The following is a 17395-nucleotide window of genomic DNA, read 5'->3' on the forward strand; positions in this document are numbered from 1 at the left end:
CTTTTCGAAGTTGCAATTAACTTGCATCCTCGATACAACATGATATGATATAATAACTTTTTAATGTTTTACGAAACAAACATAAGTTAAACGAGAACTGAATTACCGATGTTTCTTGATTTACTGAATTATTGATCCAATAATAAATAACAAATTCGCGCAGATCTATCATTTAGATTCACACCTCATCGATTATCCTCCGATCTCCACGACCTGATAAACCAGGTGTCGTAAATGGCAACTGCCGGATTTAATGAATAATTATCCCGATAACATGGAGGGTAATTTCCATAATTGTACTTAAGGGCCTATAGATAGCGACTCATGCGAATTACGGAAGATCTAGTTTTTGGAATGATAATTTAAAAAAAAAATGAATGAAGGTGGAAACACACATTATCCCTCCTTATAAGATCTGCTCCATATTGAGTGCATTGAAAACCGAAAGAACTAGTTTAATTGTACTTACGTGCTTTGAATTATGATTTATCCATATCTCAACTTAGCCGAATTGGTATCTCTGTCGAAATGTTTGTAGAGCATATCTCGTGAGCCCATGACCCATTTTGTATTCGTTTTACGAATATTTGATATTTCTGTACTTGAATTTGATGTTTCTGTACTCTGGATTTGAATAATCCCGAGGTTGTTGAAATTTCAAATTTTGAACTCGTTCTCAGGCCTGATCTCGAAATATGAGGCTTGTACCTGTTGTCAGTGGTTGACATAGTTTGTAGGGCCCTAGGTCAACTATAAATTATACTTAAACCTGACATTTTTGTTGTATATTGAGCGGATGCAGTACAGGCTGCATTTTACCTAATTTTATTATAAACTGTTACTTCAGGTGTAGGTAAGTAGGTCTATAATTCCTAGAATTCTCAGAAACACTGGACAGGGCTGGGCTCAATTTTGTTCAATATATGGTTGCAAATGACTGGCTGTAAAAATGATTAGGACATTTAGTACCGTGAGACACGTTGATGGGGTAAGAGGATTAGCTTTGCTCCCAGAAAAACACTTTCCTCCACAAATGGAAAAGTTTCCTATTTTCCTTTTCTTCTCGAGGAATTGGGGTGCAGGGCAGAATTAATCAGGGTTGATGAACAATTTATTTATACATTTTATACATATCCTTTGAAGTACCAAATAATAATCTTAGCAGCTATTTAGACCCCTTATCTCCTTGCCAAAGTAATCTCGAAAGTAATTGAATAGTCGATTTTATCGATCGAACCTCAATACATACGGTTAGCATAAATAATACAAATCGTCCCAAATAAAAAAACTAGAAAAATTTCCTACGTAATCCATCCTGTATATCAAAAGTGAAATGCGTCAAAAACAGTGGATATTAATTTTTCTCTAAATTCTGTATCTTCATGCAAGATGAAAAATATGGATAAAACCAAAAAGGCACCTCTTCGTGTTCTGAATTTCTGCGGCAGCTCCGAAACGCGGTCATCTTAATAAATCATGCACATTAGAATTTACCATTCATGCCCACTAAGAATTCCGAATCCGTCAAAGCCACGTGGGCAGTTCTTCCCGTGTCGCATTAAATTCCTAAGAGAAGCATGAAAAAATCGTAAAGGTGTCGGTTTAATTTCCGGCCGGGTTTCTGGGGCAGGTCTGGAAAGTGGTCGTCCTTAGGTCATAGGAGGACAGTGGCCAAGTAACAATCGATTTCACTCGGCCATCGAGACCACTAGAAGTGCGCATATTGTGCAGGTCTTAACGCGGTCTGCCAAGTTTGCGAAACCTTGATACTTTTATCGGTAATGTCGCCGGGTGGAAGGCGGGGCAACCGACTGTGCCCTACTGTAACTGGCTTACGGTAACCGGCGGCGCTTTGGCGAACGTTTCTTGCCGGTTCGGTTTCAGTTTCTTTTCGACGCCGAGTCGTGCGTCTCACGCTGCCAAAGCGCTGCCGATACCGACACTTCTCCGACATCCGCCGAGCCGTCTTTCCGGCAGATCGAGGTCCAGAGAGGCTGGAAGATATTCCTAGAGAGCACCACGCCTTTGTCTCGGCTGTTTCCTCGTGACCCAGATCGTGGTGAGTCATCGACGAGTTTCATTTCCTGAAAAATACCAGGTGGATTGTTAAGTGAAATAAGTTAAAGATGTTACGTTAAATGAACGGTTAAAGGATATTTCCTCCCGTTAGGGAATTTTTAGCCTCCATTTTGGAGCCTGCTTAGCGAGCGAAGGAGTCTTTAGAAAGTTTCTAGACAGCGGTCGTCTTGTGTCGCCTGTGGAAAATGCTTCTGAGAGTTGGACATTTAATAATGCCGAATCGATAAGGATAGTGGTTATTGAATGGTTTTTCAAGATGGTGGAAAGCTGAGGGTAGATCGTATGTTGTAAATATTAAGACTAGGGGCTGTTTCCTCTTATGGCAAGGACGTGTTTAAATGCGTATTAAGTGTAGGGTGGGAAGTTCTATATTTCTTGAATTTGCCATGATTTTAATTTTGGGAATAATTACCAGACCAGCCCTAAATTTTATTCCCGGGAGTAACACCGAAGGTTTACTTGAAAAGAACATTTCTTTCTATACCTCTAATTCAGATTCACTTTAAGAAGCATACATTTTCCCCCTTTGGACTCGTAAATAAGGAAAATCATTTCGTTCCTAAAAATCGACGAAACTTTCGATAAATCGAGATTTTTCAAGTCACTCGTGCCTTATCACGCCTTATGCAATTTATCTCCTCTTGACCCATTAACGTAACCACACGACCCGGGTTCTAAAAATATTTCCCATAAACAACGCGGAACATTAAAGACCATTTTAAAACAAAAATTCCTCTTTGAGTAATTCCGAGAAGCTATTTACGGATCGTTTTCCTGTATCGCCGCGGCGCACCTCTCGATAAAAAGTCAGGATTTTTCCTCGACGGATATTTTCCTTCTATTCCCCTAAAGGCCCGCGGTACTCACCAACGTTTTCACGTACGTTTGCACGATGTGCGTTCATTCGATGCCTGGCTGATAAATAATTGCGAGGGGTGACACGTCGACATGCTTTACGGCCCTCCGTTGGCTGATCGATATGGTTCGCGTAAAGTCGGCATGCGGTATATCGCCCATTATATGTAAAATGCTCTGGAATTCCTGTCCGAGGATGAATCACGGCTTACGTAAAGTCCAGTTCCCTGGGTATCGATGTGCACGAAGGATCACGAGCGATCCTGCGATCTCGCGATCCTGGCGATAGCGGTGTCGATTAAAGAAATCACCGGGAGAGCTGCCGGGCGAGAATGTGATTCCGGTTTGACTACTATGTCGGGTCTGGTACTCGCGCAATGAATACGCGAGTGCACCCGCTGGAATATGCTCTATGAGTGCAGTTATACCGTTGCAACACCGATTTAACCGCATCGGACCGAGGAGCTCGGCCCGTCATGGCGGCGGGTCGTTGCAGCCTCGTAAAGATTCGACCCGGCTAAACACTCGTCACCCCGATGACACTTACCTCGTAAATTCACTTTCAAATCACGGTTGCAAAAGGCGACGGAAGAAGGATGGAAAAGTACCTCAGAAGAGCGGACTTAACACTATTTCTACCAAAGGTGTCAAAAGACACCTTATAAAATTTTAACTTGAAATTAGTTTCAAAGTTTAATAATTTTTTCTCAATTGATGTTTTGAGTTTTCATATAATAATTGTTAGATTTATTTAGCGGTATCATTTTCCTCCAGCTCATCAAAACCTTTTGGTCGAAATAGGTATACACAAAATCGTGGTAGAAATAGTGTTCATTTTATAAGAATATTAGTAATAATTCCTACGGGTAGGAAGGTGAAGGAGAGGAAGAGATGGAAAAAGTTCAGATTAGGATCATCTTTAATTTAATTTAATGATCATTTTGTGGAACGGTAGGGTGAGAGTCATGAAATTTAAGTTACCAGATCCCTGGGTACTTTTCCGTGGAACCGTTAGTGGGATCTTATTGGACCAGTTAATATTGATAATGCTTCCCAAGGCATTTATGAACAGTTTTGATAAGTGGATAAGACGGGAGATGGAAAAATACCTTATACCCTGTTCTTCATTTGATTTCGACAATTATCTTTGCGGGGCGGTTAAGGTGAAAGAGTCGAAGAAATGCAATTTGGTATATCGAACTTAGTGGATTCTAGGCCATTAGTTTTTCTTCGGCATTGCGGGGCTGATTAGAGCAAGGATCTCGCTGCGGCGTGGCGACAAATGGTTTTACGCTCGTAAAGATTGTACTCGAATAGAGGCTCGAAGGTGATAACGTTTACGAGGCGACCTGCGAGGCCAACTATCTGCGGAAAAACATTACCACCAGGAAATTATTATCCGATCCTTCAGAGCCTTCCTTCGGATTTGTAACATTGCGTTTAAGTTCCACTAACTTCGGAATCGGCACCAGAGGAGAAGACTCGACTAGCTTTGACGTGGACGCAAGTAAATATTAATTATTTTGCAATATATTTGACAAGTAATGGGCAATAATAATTGGTAATGACTTGACGTTAACGAAACTTGTTTGTATCATGACTATACTTAAGATAGCGTGGAAGCGATTAAAGGAAAAAATATTCGATTAATGATTATGAAGAGGTTGGTTTAATAATTCATTTAATACCTTAGTTTATTATTTTATTTTCAATATTGGTCATCGGTTTGGTGTAGAAGCAACGATCAATTCGAGGTGCAACGTCCGCATCGTATTTTAATAAAGAACATCTATCAGTTTCTCGATTTATATAAAAAGAAAAGTGAAAAACAGATTCCGTCGGTAGTTGTTACTGGCTCGTTTAATTTATTTTCAATTTACAGTTCAGATGTTGCAATAAAATTCAAATACGCATTAGCATATGATGATTTGTTTCTTTTAATAACTCGCAGAGTAATGTCTGCAACTCGACGTACACTTCCTTTCTACGTCAACGTGTCTATTTGCCAACTCTAGAGGTTCTCGTCCCATGACGCATAAATTACGTTTGCACGTCGATAACCGGTATTAAACCTTATCATTTTTTAGAGCATCTCAAGATCTTTAAATGATTTTTTTGAATATATTCGCTTTTCCCGCAACTTTCCAAGTAATACCTTTCGAATTCTTTCAAAATGATTTCATTTAGAGTGACATACGGGACTTTTTCGACACCGTTTACAAAATTACATTGAAAATTAGAAAAGTCAAGGGGAGAGGGTGAAATAGTCGAAAGAGATGCTACGAAGCGAGAAAGGCTACTTTGCCAATGCGCATTTCAAATCATTTAATTAACGGTGACCGGAAGTAACGATTACAGGGCACCAATAAGGCTGCCGTGAAGTTTAACAGTGAATGGGAGGATTGCAAATGTAATTTCCGGTAGCCTTTATGCTGCTCTGCATTGCACACAAAGCTCCCTGTGTCAATCACAGTCACGATTATCTCCGCTCGGTACATCGCGACTCATCTTCCTGAATTCTCGGTTGCATGATCTGCTCCGAAATTGGACCAATTATTGGTCGTCTTCTGCCCAGCCAGTCGAGAGTCTGTTGAAAGGAAAAGAATTCAACGGGATGCATTTCGATGCAGTTCCGTAAAGATTACGTATTTTTTACTACATTTACAACAGTGCGCAAAATATTGAGTAGGCTAAAGAAATGCGTATATTATCGATGTTGATTTTTTTTTTTCGACCAATTTAACGGAGTGCTTTTCATATAGACCTGTACTGGAAGTATAACGTCAAAAATCCATGCAATTTGGTTGATATGGTTGTAACAGGGTGGTCTTGTAAATTTAAATAAACGGGATAAATGTCAAATATGAAGAAATAAGCGAATATATTATTTATTATATTAGATCGCAGTCGTAAAGCCTTATGTTGTATAAAAATGTTAGCCCTTTGGAGGCCTTTATTCGTAGCCATTTTTTCACCACGGAAGGTCAGTGTGGACCCGCCTTTGAATCTACCTACAATCATCTCGGTCCAGAAACGTCTAAGTTGTTAATGCCTATTCCGCTGATCTGTCTTAAGATTTAATAGGGTAAATTCAGACGAGACTTCTCCGCCTGCAATGTATTATTTGCTCATCTGGAATCTCTACCTCCGCGTATCTTCGTAAAAGGATCTCTTTATATAATATTAACATCACCTCTGTACCTATTTAATAGGATGATAAAAAATGTTAAAAAAAATTCAACATTTTTTCCCGCACTTTTTCTCAATTCACCGTGAATAATCATGAAAAGTGTTAATAAAATGATATTCGTAAGCTGTTGGGCTTCCGAAGCTGTATTCATTTTTCTCTAATATCATATGAAAATTCCACGATGTCAGTGACGTAGATAATTTTATGTACTCCAGTTTTCGATGGTAGATTAATTAAGATATCTATTCCCAGCTCCGATGTATTGTGTAAATAGCGGGTTAGAAGTTTCGCGGAGGCGAATATTCGCAGTAATTCTTTCTTTGCAGAAGGTCAGTGTGAATCTGCCTTTGAACCTATCTAGAATGATCTCGGTCCAGAACCATCTCATCCGTCCAGGTCCATTCCGCTAATCTGTCTTGAGATTTAAACGGGCAAGTCCAGACGAGACTTCCCCCCTTGGAGTGCACTTGCTCGCCCATTTGGGAGAATTCCACTCTCGCAAAAGTATCTCCTCGAAAGGGATTCGTTCGGGGCAAGGCGGGGAAGGTGCGGACCAGCCACTGATATAAGCCGAACACGCCTCAGCATCCACAGTCAGTCATTCCGAGTCTATAAACATTAACGTACGACCGGTAGGTTGCTTTCACTCTCGGTGCATTTGCTCGACAATTCGATCGGGTTTTTAGAGTTTATCGGAAAACGGAACGCCCGCCGTGGACGTTGCCCTAGGTCAGCCACCGGTCTTCCAGAGCGGCATAAATCGACTATCGATTATTTTTACTTTTTATTTTCTGTATCTATTATTCTTGGTTTTGGTCCCCGCGTTTGAAAAATTCCAGTCTCTGGAACAGTTCGTTTAACGAGATTTCGCGCCATCGTAGAAAAACGTAATACTTGTGGACATTAGCCTAGGTCGGGTGCCGAGATCCCTAGGCAGCGTAAATCGAACGCTATCGATTATTCTTACTTTTTATTTTCTGTATCTATTATTGTTGGTAATACTTGTGGACATTAGCCTAGGTCGGGTGCCGAGATCCCTAGGCAGCGTAAATCGACCGCTGCTGACTATTTTTATTAATTATTTTATGTATTTATTGTTTCCGGATTTGGGCACCATGGTCTCCAGTTGAACTATTCGTTTGACAAAATTTTGCGCGACCGTAGAGAAATAATAGTTATCATAAACTTTACCGTAACATCATGTGTCGGTTTCCCGGAATCTCACAATATGATCGTTGCTAAGTATTATTATTCTTTACACGTAGTTTCAGATTTTAAATAACGGGTTTAAAAAATTCGCGACTTCCGGATTCCTCGCGATCGTGGGAAAATGAAACGTCGTTGAGGCAGGTCAGGCACCGGTCATTCCGCCGTACTGTTTGCCATTGAAGTCAGGCGATTCAGTCATCTCGTTGTAGCATTTTTTTTTAATCTTTTTTTTTAGTTTCAGTTTACAACACGAGTAAAGTTTGGCAGTTTCCAAGTGAACGTACGGAAAATCATTTCCTCCACTCCTGAATGCCATATATCGATTACTCAGCCGTTCATTTATTCCTCAAAAGTATTTCCCGTTTTAATTTCTCGTTTCCAGTAATAATAATCGTGTACAACGTAGTTTCTTTCTTTTTCATTGAGAAATTTGCAAAGGACAGAATTTAAACGATTAATTTCGTCGTTTCCCCTACGTTCGAATCGGTGAGGAGATTTATTTCCTTTCTAAATGAATAATCGACCTTGCTCAGGAGACTTCAATTTGAAGCAGAGTTAACGCGTAGTTCCATTTAACACATGTTGCGTATTTATCCTCTTGGTTGGCGATGAGTTAAAAGCAATCGTTGAGGTCATAAGTTGCGTTACCTACGTCGTAAACTCCCATTTACCTCCACCTGATTGCGAATGTACATACTTACCTGTGCTGAAAGCAAGAGAAGAAAAATCAAACAGGACCGCCGCGTTTGTTAAATTAACATAAAAGAGCAATGGCGATCCATGACTCGTCGGTGCGCGAAATTATTCCTGGTGAATAATTTTCCGGAATTCTCGCGATCCGGAAATTTCTACCACTCTCGGCAACGTGTAAATGAATATTACGTAAAAATTCGCCTACATGGATTAATATTTTGAGCGGGGCTTTTATCGCAATATTTCATGACGAAGTATTGCATGTAAACTGCACTGAGGTTTTTTTTTTATAAGAAATCCTTTTTGGAAAGGGATTGTTTGACCCAAACGGTTTCCTTCCGACCATATTACGCGAGTGAACTTTTCTTTGGACAATTTTCCCGGAAATCGGAAACGGTACACCTGTTACGTCTTAACATTTTTTGCGGAGTGTTAAAACGTGAGTCCAGAACGTAACGGTGTCGTGTAAAAGCCTTCCGGATGAGCACCCATCGGTTGGGATCGATACTTCCTGGAAGTCGTCGGTGGTAACGCACATTTGCCCCGATAATCTCGATTTCCGCTAAAATGATTTCCCAGAGTCCTTGAAAAATTCGAGTCCTACCAGGGATTTTTTTTATCATTTTCCACGAATAAGCAACGAACTCTGGAAAATATCCATCTCGTTGGTAATATTTTCTGCAATCCATAATAACTCAATCACGGCTTTCAATTGAATTTCAGATCATTTTGAACATAAAATCACGTGACGGGAATTTTAAAACGATTTTTACGTTAATCAATTCACGTAGATAATTTTTGCGATGAAACGAAGACTAGCTGAGGGAAAGACCTCGAGAAGCGTGACATTTTTTTCTTTTTTTTTTTTTGAGAAATCGCCAATAATTTCTTTAAAGTTATCGAGATGATCGCGAATCGTTCCCTCCATCTCTGTGACCTCAAAGTGTGTCGTATCGTAGCTTTCACTTATTACACCAGAGATTCGCCGACTCGTCGAAGAACTCTGTCCAGTACAACGATTACGCAAAGTCGTCTTACAAGCAGTCGTTAACCTTCGCAAATACGTAGCGGAGCGAAATTATCTTCCTTTGTAGGAAAAAGTTGGGGAGAGAAGGAGTTAGATTCGGTTATATATATATATATATTTTAACAGGAAATATTATTCGCTGTCAAAACAAAAAATGAAGTGATACTTAAATTTTTAACCGAACTTGAACTAAAGATCTTGAACTTAAAGTCAGCATTTCTATTATAAATGTTGTCGATAAATTTCCGTACGTTTATGGGCGAATAATAAAAAAAATGCTTCGCGGCTTGCACGATGAGAATTCAGTAGCACTTTCGCATCAATGGTTGTTATTATCCATTAATAACGTAATTGCAAGGCCGCGGTGACGACATTACTGCGTCGTTTTTAGGGCTGCGTCGTCACGGTTTGCGAGCGAGAGGTTCTCCGCGTTTGCCTTCACCTATTCCCGCGTACATGACCTTCCACAAGTAGTAGTACCTTTTGTACCGAGACATACAAATCGACTTCCTTTTTAGGGACAGGCATCAGAGAGGCGATTAATAGCCTGTCGTCGCTCGAATCGATTGCTCTTTAATCGGCCACCCAGACGTCCGATATAAATTTCCAATAATTACGCGGAGGTGAAAAAATGCGGAAGAATTACGAGAAAGAAAAAGGGGAAAAAAAGAATGCGAAGGTCGAATAAAGTATATGCAATGCATGGTAATAAAAGGGTTGTAAAGTTCCGACGATTTGTATTTCTTGAGCGGTAAAACCTCGAGTTCTGGTGTGCTGGGAAAATTTACTGTTTCTTGGCCTAGTATACGTGACGTAGGTGTATTGAATTTAATTTAGTAGAAGGACACCTTGAAGGTTCCCTTGATTTCAATCAGTTTCTGTTAATTGCTTTCGTTTACGTACGCAATGACATTTTTGTAATAATTCGTTTAACCATTGTTAGAAAATTTAATTTCCAATTGTCTTCATAAGTTTTCTCCTTTTTCAGAATCATCATGAGCATAGCACTCTATTTCCTCGCTGCGGTCCTCATCGTCTCGGGTGCATCGGGGGTAAGTGATGACGTCTTAAAATCTGCATTTTAAACATATTCAAAGTATTTAATAACTCCACTCTGCTCTGTATTCGAGATAAAAAATGTACAGCTATTGACATTTAAGTCAAGTTTCAAAATATTGGCTCAGGAATTGTAATTTCATATTCGCGACAGTTTCTTTTTTTTTTTTGCGAATGTACTCTGACGAGATAGGCTCTCGGCAAATATAGTCGCAACTTTGCAAACAATTTCTTAGTCATTAGACTTGCATTCCTATTTTTTCAAGGCATAAAACGCGTACATGGTGTACAAGAATGCCGTCTCTCTTTACATTGGCAGTGTTATCTATATCGCAGATATTCATGTTCACAGATGCACAACAATCTTTAATATAATAATTGATTACCTCCACGAGTCTTTTTGAGTGCAATGATTTTGATTAATGCTACCGTCTCGAAGGTCGACATGATTTACAACGAATCCGAAGCGGCATTTTTCTTTTCGCTATTTTTCATTCATCTCATTTTCTGTTACCCCTTCGAGTGTCAATTGTCATTTAATTGAGACCGTCCCAGGAAAGCTAGACTTGCAATTGCAGCCTCTAAATATTTTAGACTGAGAATCATGTCTTAATTTACAACTTATAACGAAATTAATGATAACGGAATTATTTGTGCCTTCGCAAAAATTCATTTATTATTTTCTCGTAAGATCTGTTCGAAAGCTTGATCGCCTCCTAGCTATCCGAGTGTGAATGATTTTTACTGAAGCTCAAGTGAATTTAATCAGGAACCTGAAGCCGAAGAACTGGTCGGCATAGTGACTCTACGTCCTCAAGATGCCGCGACGAATAATGTCACCGGCGAGATTAAATTCATCCAAAGCAAGAAGAACGGTCCAGTCAATGTAGTGGGAACCATCCGTGGTTTGGCAGAAGGTCAACATGGCTTCCACGTGCACGAAAAAGGAGACCTCAGAGATGGCTGCACCTCTGCTGGGGCACACTTCAACCCTAAGAACGTAAGTGACCGACTTGACAAAATGGGGGACATTGTAAAGACTCTTTCCTTATATTAGCATTTTTTTTCTTAAATAAATGGATTCAAACAATCTCTTGGGAAATTTTAGGTAATGATCTTATATCAAAATCGTGACAAAAATTCTGCTGGGCGATGCATCAATTCTGATGATTGTCAATGGTCGCGCATATCAGTCACATATTGTACCTTCGTTATTTATTCCCTCTTATCGTTGGTTTATTTCCCTCGTAAGTCGTTTTGAGAAATCAAAAGTGGTCTTTGGATGACTCGCGGAATTAACGATTGTTTCGTTGACAGCAATCCCATGGCGCCCCAGAAGACGAGGTGAGGCACGTGGGTGACCTCGGGAACGTGATCGCGAACAGCGATGGCGTCGCCAACGTGAACATCACGGATAACATCATTTCCCTTTGTGGACCCCACAACATCCTCGGCCGAGCCCTAGTAGTCCATAGTCAGGTTGATGATCTGGGCAAGGGGAACCACACATTGTCCTTGACGACCGGGAACGCAGGATCGAGAGTGGCCTGTGGCGTCATCGGCGTCCTGTAGGTTATCATTCGACCTGGAGCTATCGTCATCTCGTAATCCTTGATAATTAAATTGACACTCAATTGGCCATTTAAATGCTCCGAATGACACATTAATGATAACAGACTTCGATGCTCGGCTGAGACATCGCGGGTTTAACTCCCATGTTTAATTCATTGAGCAATCTCGGATGATCCTTTGATGACCCTGATTAAAGCAAGTGCTTGAGTGACATTGACTACGGGATGTCTTCTGCAGATAATTTATTATTTAAAGGTCCTGTTGGTTAAATTTGTATCCCGGCTTGTATTTCGACTCGATTGATTTTGAATCACTTCCTTGGTTAGCAATATTATTTTCATATATTAGGCCTACGTTAATAAAGGCGATATTATTAATTAGGAGGGTTGTTGATAAGTAGGTACTCGACAAGAAGCGGCGAGGTGCCCTATTTCAAGATCCTTAGTTTTAGAGAATTTAGGTAAAGAAGATAATAATCTTCTCTCACGGATGTCCCTGATTCAGGTCAATCAAGCAATAGTGGAAACTCGTGAAGCCTTGATTGCTCGATGGGTAAAGTTTTTCCGCCAATTCCAGCTAAAGCTGAAGTCATCCAACTGGCACCCGCAAACTCCCACGAGAGATGCACCAGGAATCCGGCAATTATGCTCGTCAAGATTTAGTTGGTCGGACAAGATAATTGTAGATAAATGTTCCTACCCTTTTTTGTTTTTGTTTCACCCTTGTCTCGTCTAAGCTTGGGTAATCGATGCCCCATATATTTGTACAAGTCCCGTAAATAAACTTTCTCCTTTCTTTAATTTTTTCTCGCTTAAATTCCCTTCTCTTTTTATAATAAACATTTTGTCCGGCCACCCTTCCGGACAAGTCCGAAATATTGTGAGCTTTTTCTTCTCGTTGCTTCTTGTCTTTTACCTTTACTCTCTATAGAGGAAATGACGCGTCTTGCACAGTACCGGAGCTTTCGAAAAAGTGCTTTTAAAGGTCTTATCGATATGTCTACACCCTTGTCTTTCCATGTTATGTGATATTAATTCCTGTAAAATAAGAGAACGAACCAGATCTTTAACCTCAGAAATAAACTCCACTTTCCCAGAAGGTCTCGGCCGCACTTTTTGTCCAGATTTGTTCGCTGATAAGTATTTGATCATTTTAATGTTGCTCTTTTCAAGTATCCTTTCCATTTTGTCTGTGATGGGTTTGTTGATGAAATTGCTGATCCGATGCAAGAACGGACGGGAGCTTTCACAGAATTGCTTTTACGCCTCCAATCGGTATTTTCCACTTTCTTTGTTCGGCTGAAATGTCAGAATATGCTTATCCACAATGCGTAATACCAAGTTGTTTGAATTCTCCTCGACATTAAATGTGTGATTAGAGTTAAACATCACTATGAAAAATCCAAGAAATTCACGAGAAAAATAAATGAAACTTGTGTGAAAAAAAAAATCACGATTTCTACATCCAACCTGCTTCTCAATCACCATGCCGTTTAAACCAATAAATTACCACCACTTAAATGAGTTCACCGCGGCCTTACAATTAAGTGCAGCACACCATGGAAAATGTATAATCCCTGTAAAAGTGCACTCTCAGGTCGCTCTAAGTATTAATAAAATTATCAGTAATTACCATAAATACCGGGCATAATGTCAATGGCGAACGTTTCGTGCTTATTCGCTCTATTCACCCGTTAGTTGGTAATTCTGCAAATACATAATGAATATTCTAAGGACGAATATCCTCATTTTCGATCATTACAATTACAGTTTCAAGCACACATTTACTTGTACATTTATTAATCTCAACTCAGCCAATTAACCCTACTACATTGATTATTAAAATTACGAGAAAGTTGGCAGGAGATTCAGAAAAAAGAAAGGAAAAATTAATAAACCACTAAATTAACACTTTTTCTTATCGTTCCCTTCAAATCTTCGAAAATCGATAGTAGATGTCTGTGCAGAAATTATCAATGATAAGTACACGAATTTAGAGTAATTCAGGATTTATGTGACAAGCCGTGAAGTCCTTGTAAAAAGTCTACCATCTTGTCAATACGTTCACTCGTCACCACGAGGTAACCTAGTTACATAGGAATTATCGATTGGCTCCATTGTGTTTACAGGTCACCCACCGGAAGTTGGTCTAGCAGCGGTGCATCCGACCTGTCATCCGTGACTGTCATCCTGACGACAGTCCTTGCAGCTGCACTGCACCATAAGTGGGAGCATTAGAAGAAATTCACCATTCTATCTTTGCAACTGACGTCACTCTTCGTTTCGGTGCACCCGAGGCTCTCGGAATGCGCATTACGTACTTACTGTATTTTATTATATTTATAATGTACTACACAATTTGTTAGGAATTAAGGAGTCTAGGTGTCGTATTTATTGGACGTTCGAGAACGGCGATGTACTTTGCGAAAAGTGATAGGGAATATCTGGTTTCGATTTATTTCTATGCAGGGGAAGATCTGAATAACGTAAATAATGTCATTAATTTTTCGTAAACTAGGTGGAGATTAATGGAATTTTTCTACAGTAGCGGAATTGACGTTGACACGATTGTAAAGTAGAGAGTAACGAAATTAGGGTGTTAATTAGTTACGTCAAGGTGTGATTAGGTGTATTATCATTAACTGTCGGATTGCATGTCGTGCGACCACTTTGAAAGAGCAATTGTGTTAAATTATTGACCAGGGAAATGATAACAATTGTTGTATGACGCTTTATTTGGCTTTAGTGCTAGTATAAAGTTTTTCAACGCCGTTCAGTAACTTTGATTTAAATGTCAATGCATCGATGCGTACATCGAAATTGTTTATAAACTTGCGTGGCAGAAATGGCTCGATACAGTCAGTATTATGTGTCATTTGTTCTTAGCGATAAGTAATTTAAATTTGGGAAGAGAGTATCCAAGATTTCGGAAATTTGCTGAGGCTTTGGTGATTTTTTTTTCCTTTTTTGGTAATAAGCTATAGATAGAAATATCTAACTTTTTTCGAACGTCATATCATTCGGACTTTTTCTGCTTCTTTAATTAATTCGTATTAAAATGTAAGCCAACTATGGAATGGATGGAAATTATTGCCAGAATTTTTAAGAAATCGCTAAACAATTTAGCAAGCTTATTGAAAATTTGAAAATTACTGAAAAAAAATAGCTTGGTCAGTTGTCTGCTGAGGCACTAACAATGTAACCTTTCTCAAATATTTTAGGTAACGTGTATTTTTATTGTTAAACGAGACTTTATCAGAGCGTAGTACTGTATGTAATTTGAGAATTATTTATTCATGCGCTGTGCAGACCGTTGTACATATCACATGGCAGTATCAGCAATTACGCTTTCGAAGTACTTATTCTCCGATGGGATTAAAAAATTAATAGAGTGTATTCATGTAATACAGTCATTTTTAAATGAACCTTTTTATTGCCCACATTGTCAACATTTTCAGTAGCTTTATTTTCCACAGACATTAACAAAATAGCAGTAATTGCTGTATCCATGTAGTAGTCACTTTTGATGTTTCTAGTGTTGTGTATAACTATTAAGCCATACTAACGTCTAATGTATTACTTCTAATTTAGAGCAAGGAACTAATTTAACAACACGTACTTTTATCAAGGTTTCCGTAAACTGTTAGCTTAATCTCTTGTACTTACTATTTACAATTCAGTCAGATTTTCGTAGGAAGGTCTAAAAGATTTACAAAACCAAAATTCATAAAAATTCATTATTTCAGATCGAACCAACATTTAAGTACTGAGGAGGAATATTCGTGGATTTATAATGTACCTTCATTTGAAATAAAATTCTTAAATAAGCACGTGTCTATTGGTATAAAGGGGAAGTTTAAACGGTCATTTGGTTACGTATTTTTTCCCTTAACAGGAATACCATAAACTCAACGTTTGGCGTTTTGCCCATTTCTTCGTGAGGGTTCCGTTTTCATGGTCGATGATGAAATGGGGTTTCAAGGCAAGTGAATTATTTATTGGAAGGTCAGGAGTGTCGGATACGAAAAGCACGTCAGCTCCAACATTAGGTTGAATTGACAGTCACCCTCGATATTTCCACGAGGGTGCTACGCAGTGAAAGAGTCCAACATAGATTTAGACGTTAACATGTCCCTCGAACCAGTAAAAAAAATTCCACGAACAAATAGGTATAGGCCTCGTCGGTACCATAAAAGAATTCTTAACAAAGTTGTCTTTGAAATTAACATCATTAACAATATCACATAATAATGAATTAAGCCCAATGGATTTAACGAGGCATCTCATCGGCCTTAAATTTTCAATATTAAAAATATCTTGTTCATGTACGTTCATGATATTAATTCGGTTTATTTGGTAGTTTTTTTAATTGTTCAATGAATACAAATGACTATGTTTCTCTTGTCAACCCTGGGGGTTCCATTTTCACGGACGTCGGGGAAATGGGTTTTCGGGGCAAGGGAATGATTTATTATAAGGTCAGGAAAGACCTTAAGGTAAGGTACGTCGCCCTTACGTCATGGGGGAATACGTATCGCCTCATTATTCCTAAATGCGTGTCGAAGACCAGGTGAGCCTGGCTCGACCCCATATATTTTCACCTCGGCCTTTTAACACACTTTCGGGGCGCAAATTTAGGGAAAAACATGGAAACAAATATTATCTCTGTCAACAATTTCATTCCGCGTTTCCGTAGAATCGTTTAGAGTAAGCTTGCTCGTTTATCTTATGCACCGAGGGCGCACTTTTGCGCCAACCTTTTACAGTAACCCACTTTTACGATTGTCATCGACTGTCCTTTCTTTGGGACCACAAAGGACCTCGATGTGCAAGAGCCTTGTGTTACCTGTGTGCCTTGTGTACTCTTGTACCTCATTCACCCACACCTTTGCCCTCTGGCCAATCACTCGCCACGCTTGATTCTATCGTCCTGAAATCGACGAATTATTGAAGCTACCTGTTCGTTTGGATTCCAGGTGCAGGGTTACCTCGTTTGCTCCCTCGAGGAACGGATGTATTGTAGTTTTAATGGTCTAAGGGATGACGGGAATTATTTCCCTCTACCCAGGTGCGAGCTTTGTCCAGAAATGACGTTTCATCGCTCCTCGAGGAAATTGTTACGTGAAAATCGTTAAATCGCAATCGAAGGACATTTCGCCATTTTATTGCACATGGCCACCTGTCAATAATACAGATTAAACATTTGATCACGCTTGAAACCGTTAAACCAGAGATGGGTCGTGTTGCGTGAAATCGGTCTCGCCGAAATTCATTACAGGACGAATTGAATAACCGATACCGTGCTTAGTAGATTATTCATCTGCCAGGAACGGGGTGTTTGATAAATCTACAAGAGCTTGGCTTCGTTCAAACAAACTGTATTTGTGGCGAATTAATAATGCAGTGGAATCGTTGATGCACTTTGTAGGGAAATGTAGGCATTTGTCTCGAAACATTGCCGACTCTTTTAATAGAATTAAATTGATATGAGGCTTCTATTATTTTCATGGTTTGCATAATATTTGTAAGAAATGCAATCTGATGCCGCTTCCTTACATGTTTCATTCGGCCTTACTTCATTATAATGGAGTAAACAGGTATATATTACGTATGTAAAGTACGGTCACGGTGCAGGGAATGGTGACCTTAAAGGTCTCCTACGTCGTCGTATTACAGTAAGTGGAGACCTTAAACCGAATACATATTTTCAATGGC

At 39.4% G+C, this 17395-nt stretch overlaps 1 protein-coding gene and 1 long non-coding RNA gene across 6 annotated transcripts; one reads left to right on the forward strand and one right to left on the reverse strand.

The window, feature by feature from the left end:
- Positions 1-1089: 1089 nt before the first annotated feature.
- LOC105698293 lies at positions 1090-3318 on the reverse strand. Its single transcript, XR_001103918.2, has 2 exons — positions 2947-3318; positions 1090-2084 (listed from the first exon to the last, which is right to left on the reverse strand). It is a non-coding gene; the product is annotated as an uncharacterized LOC105698293 (long non-coding RNA).
- Positions 1156-14609, forward strand: LOC105698292 (superoxide dismutase [Cu-Zn], chloroplastic). Of its 5 annotated transcripts, none has more exons than XM_012422412.2 (5): positions 1156-2059; positions 10042-10105; positions 10879-11109; positions 11427-11677; positions 13810-14609. In XM_012422412.2, the coding sequence occupies exons 2-5, from the start codon at positions 10049-10051 to the stop codon at positions 13916-13918; spliced, it is 648 nt and encodes a 215-aa protein (XP_012277835.1). In that variant the 5' UTR covers positions 1156-2059; positions 10042-10048; the 3' UTR covers positions 13919-14609. The 5 variants fall into 5 exon arrangements, with proteins under 5 accessions (XP_012277835.1, XP_012277837.1, XP_012277834.1 ...); XM_012422414.2 differs by lacking the exon at positions 1156-2059 and adding an exon at positions 4343-4441; XM_012422411.2 differs by lacking the exon at positions 1156-2059 and adding an exon at positions 6655-6756.
- The last annotated feature ends 2786 nt before the right edge of the window (positions 14610-17395 follow it).

The sequence above is a fragment of the Orussus abietinus genome, unplaced genomic scaffold (assembly GCF_000612105.2).
Source record: "Orussus abietinus isolate OABI.00-Male unplaced genomic scaffold, Oabi_2.0 scaffold14, whole genome shotgun sequence".
NCBI lineage: Eukaryota > Metazoa > Arthropoda > Insecta > Hymenoptera > Orussidae > Orussus > Orussus abietinus.

What these genes read in the sequence shown, in the direction of transcription:
- LOC105698292 (XM_012422412.2), top strand. Translation starts at nt 10,049, where the DNA reads ATGAGCATAGCACTCTATTTCCTCGCTGCGGTCCTCATCGTCTCGGGT. An exon ending in TCGTCTCGGGTGCATCGGGG is followed by an intron (nt 10,106 to 10,878) that starts GTAAGTGATGAC and finishes GAATTTAATCAG; the next exon opens with GAACCTGAAGCCGAAGAACT. An exon ending in TGTGGCGTCATCGGCGTCCT is followed by an intron (nt 11,678 to 13,809) that starts GTAGGTTATCAT and finishes TTGTGTTTACAG; the next exon opens with GTCACCCACCGGAAGTTGGT.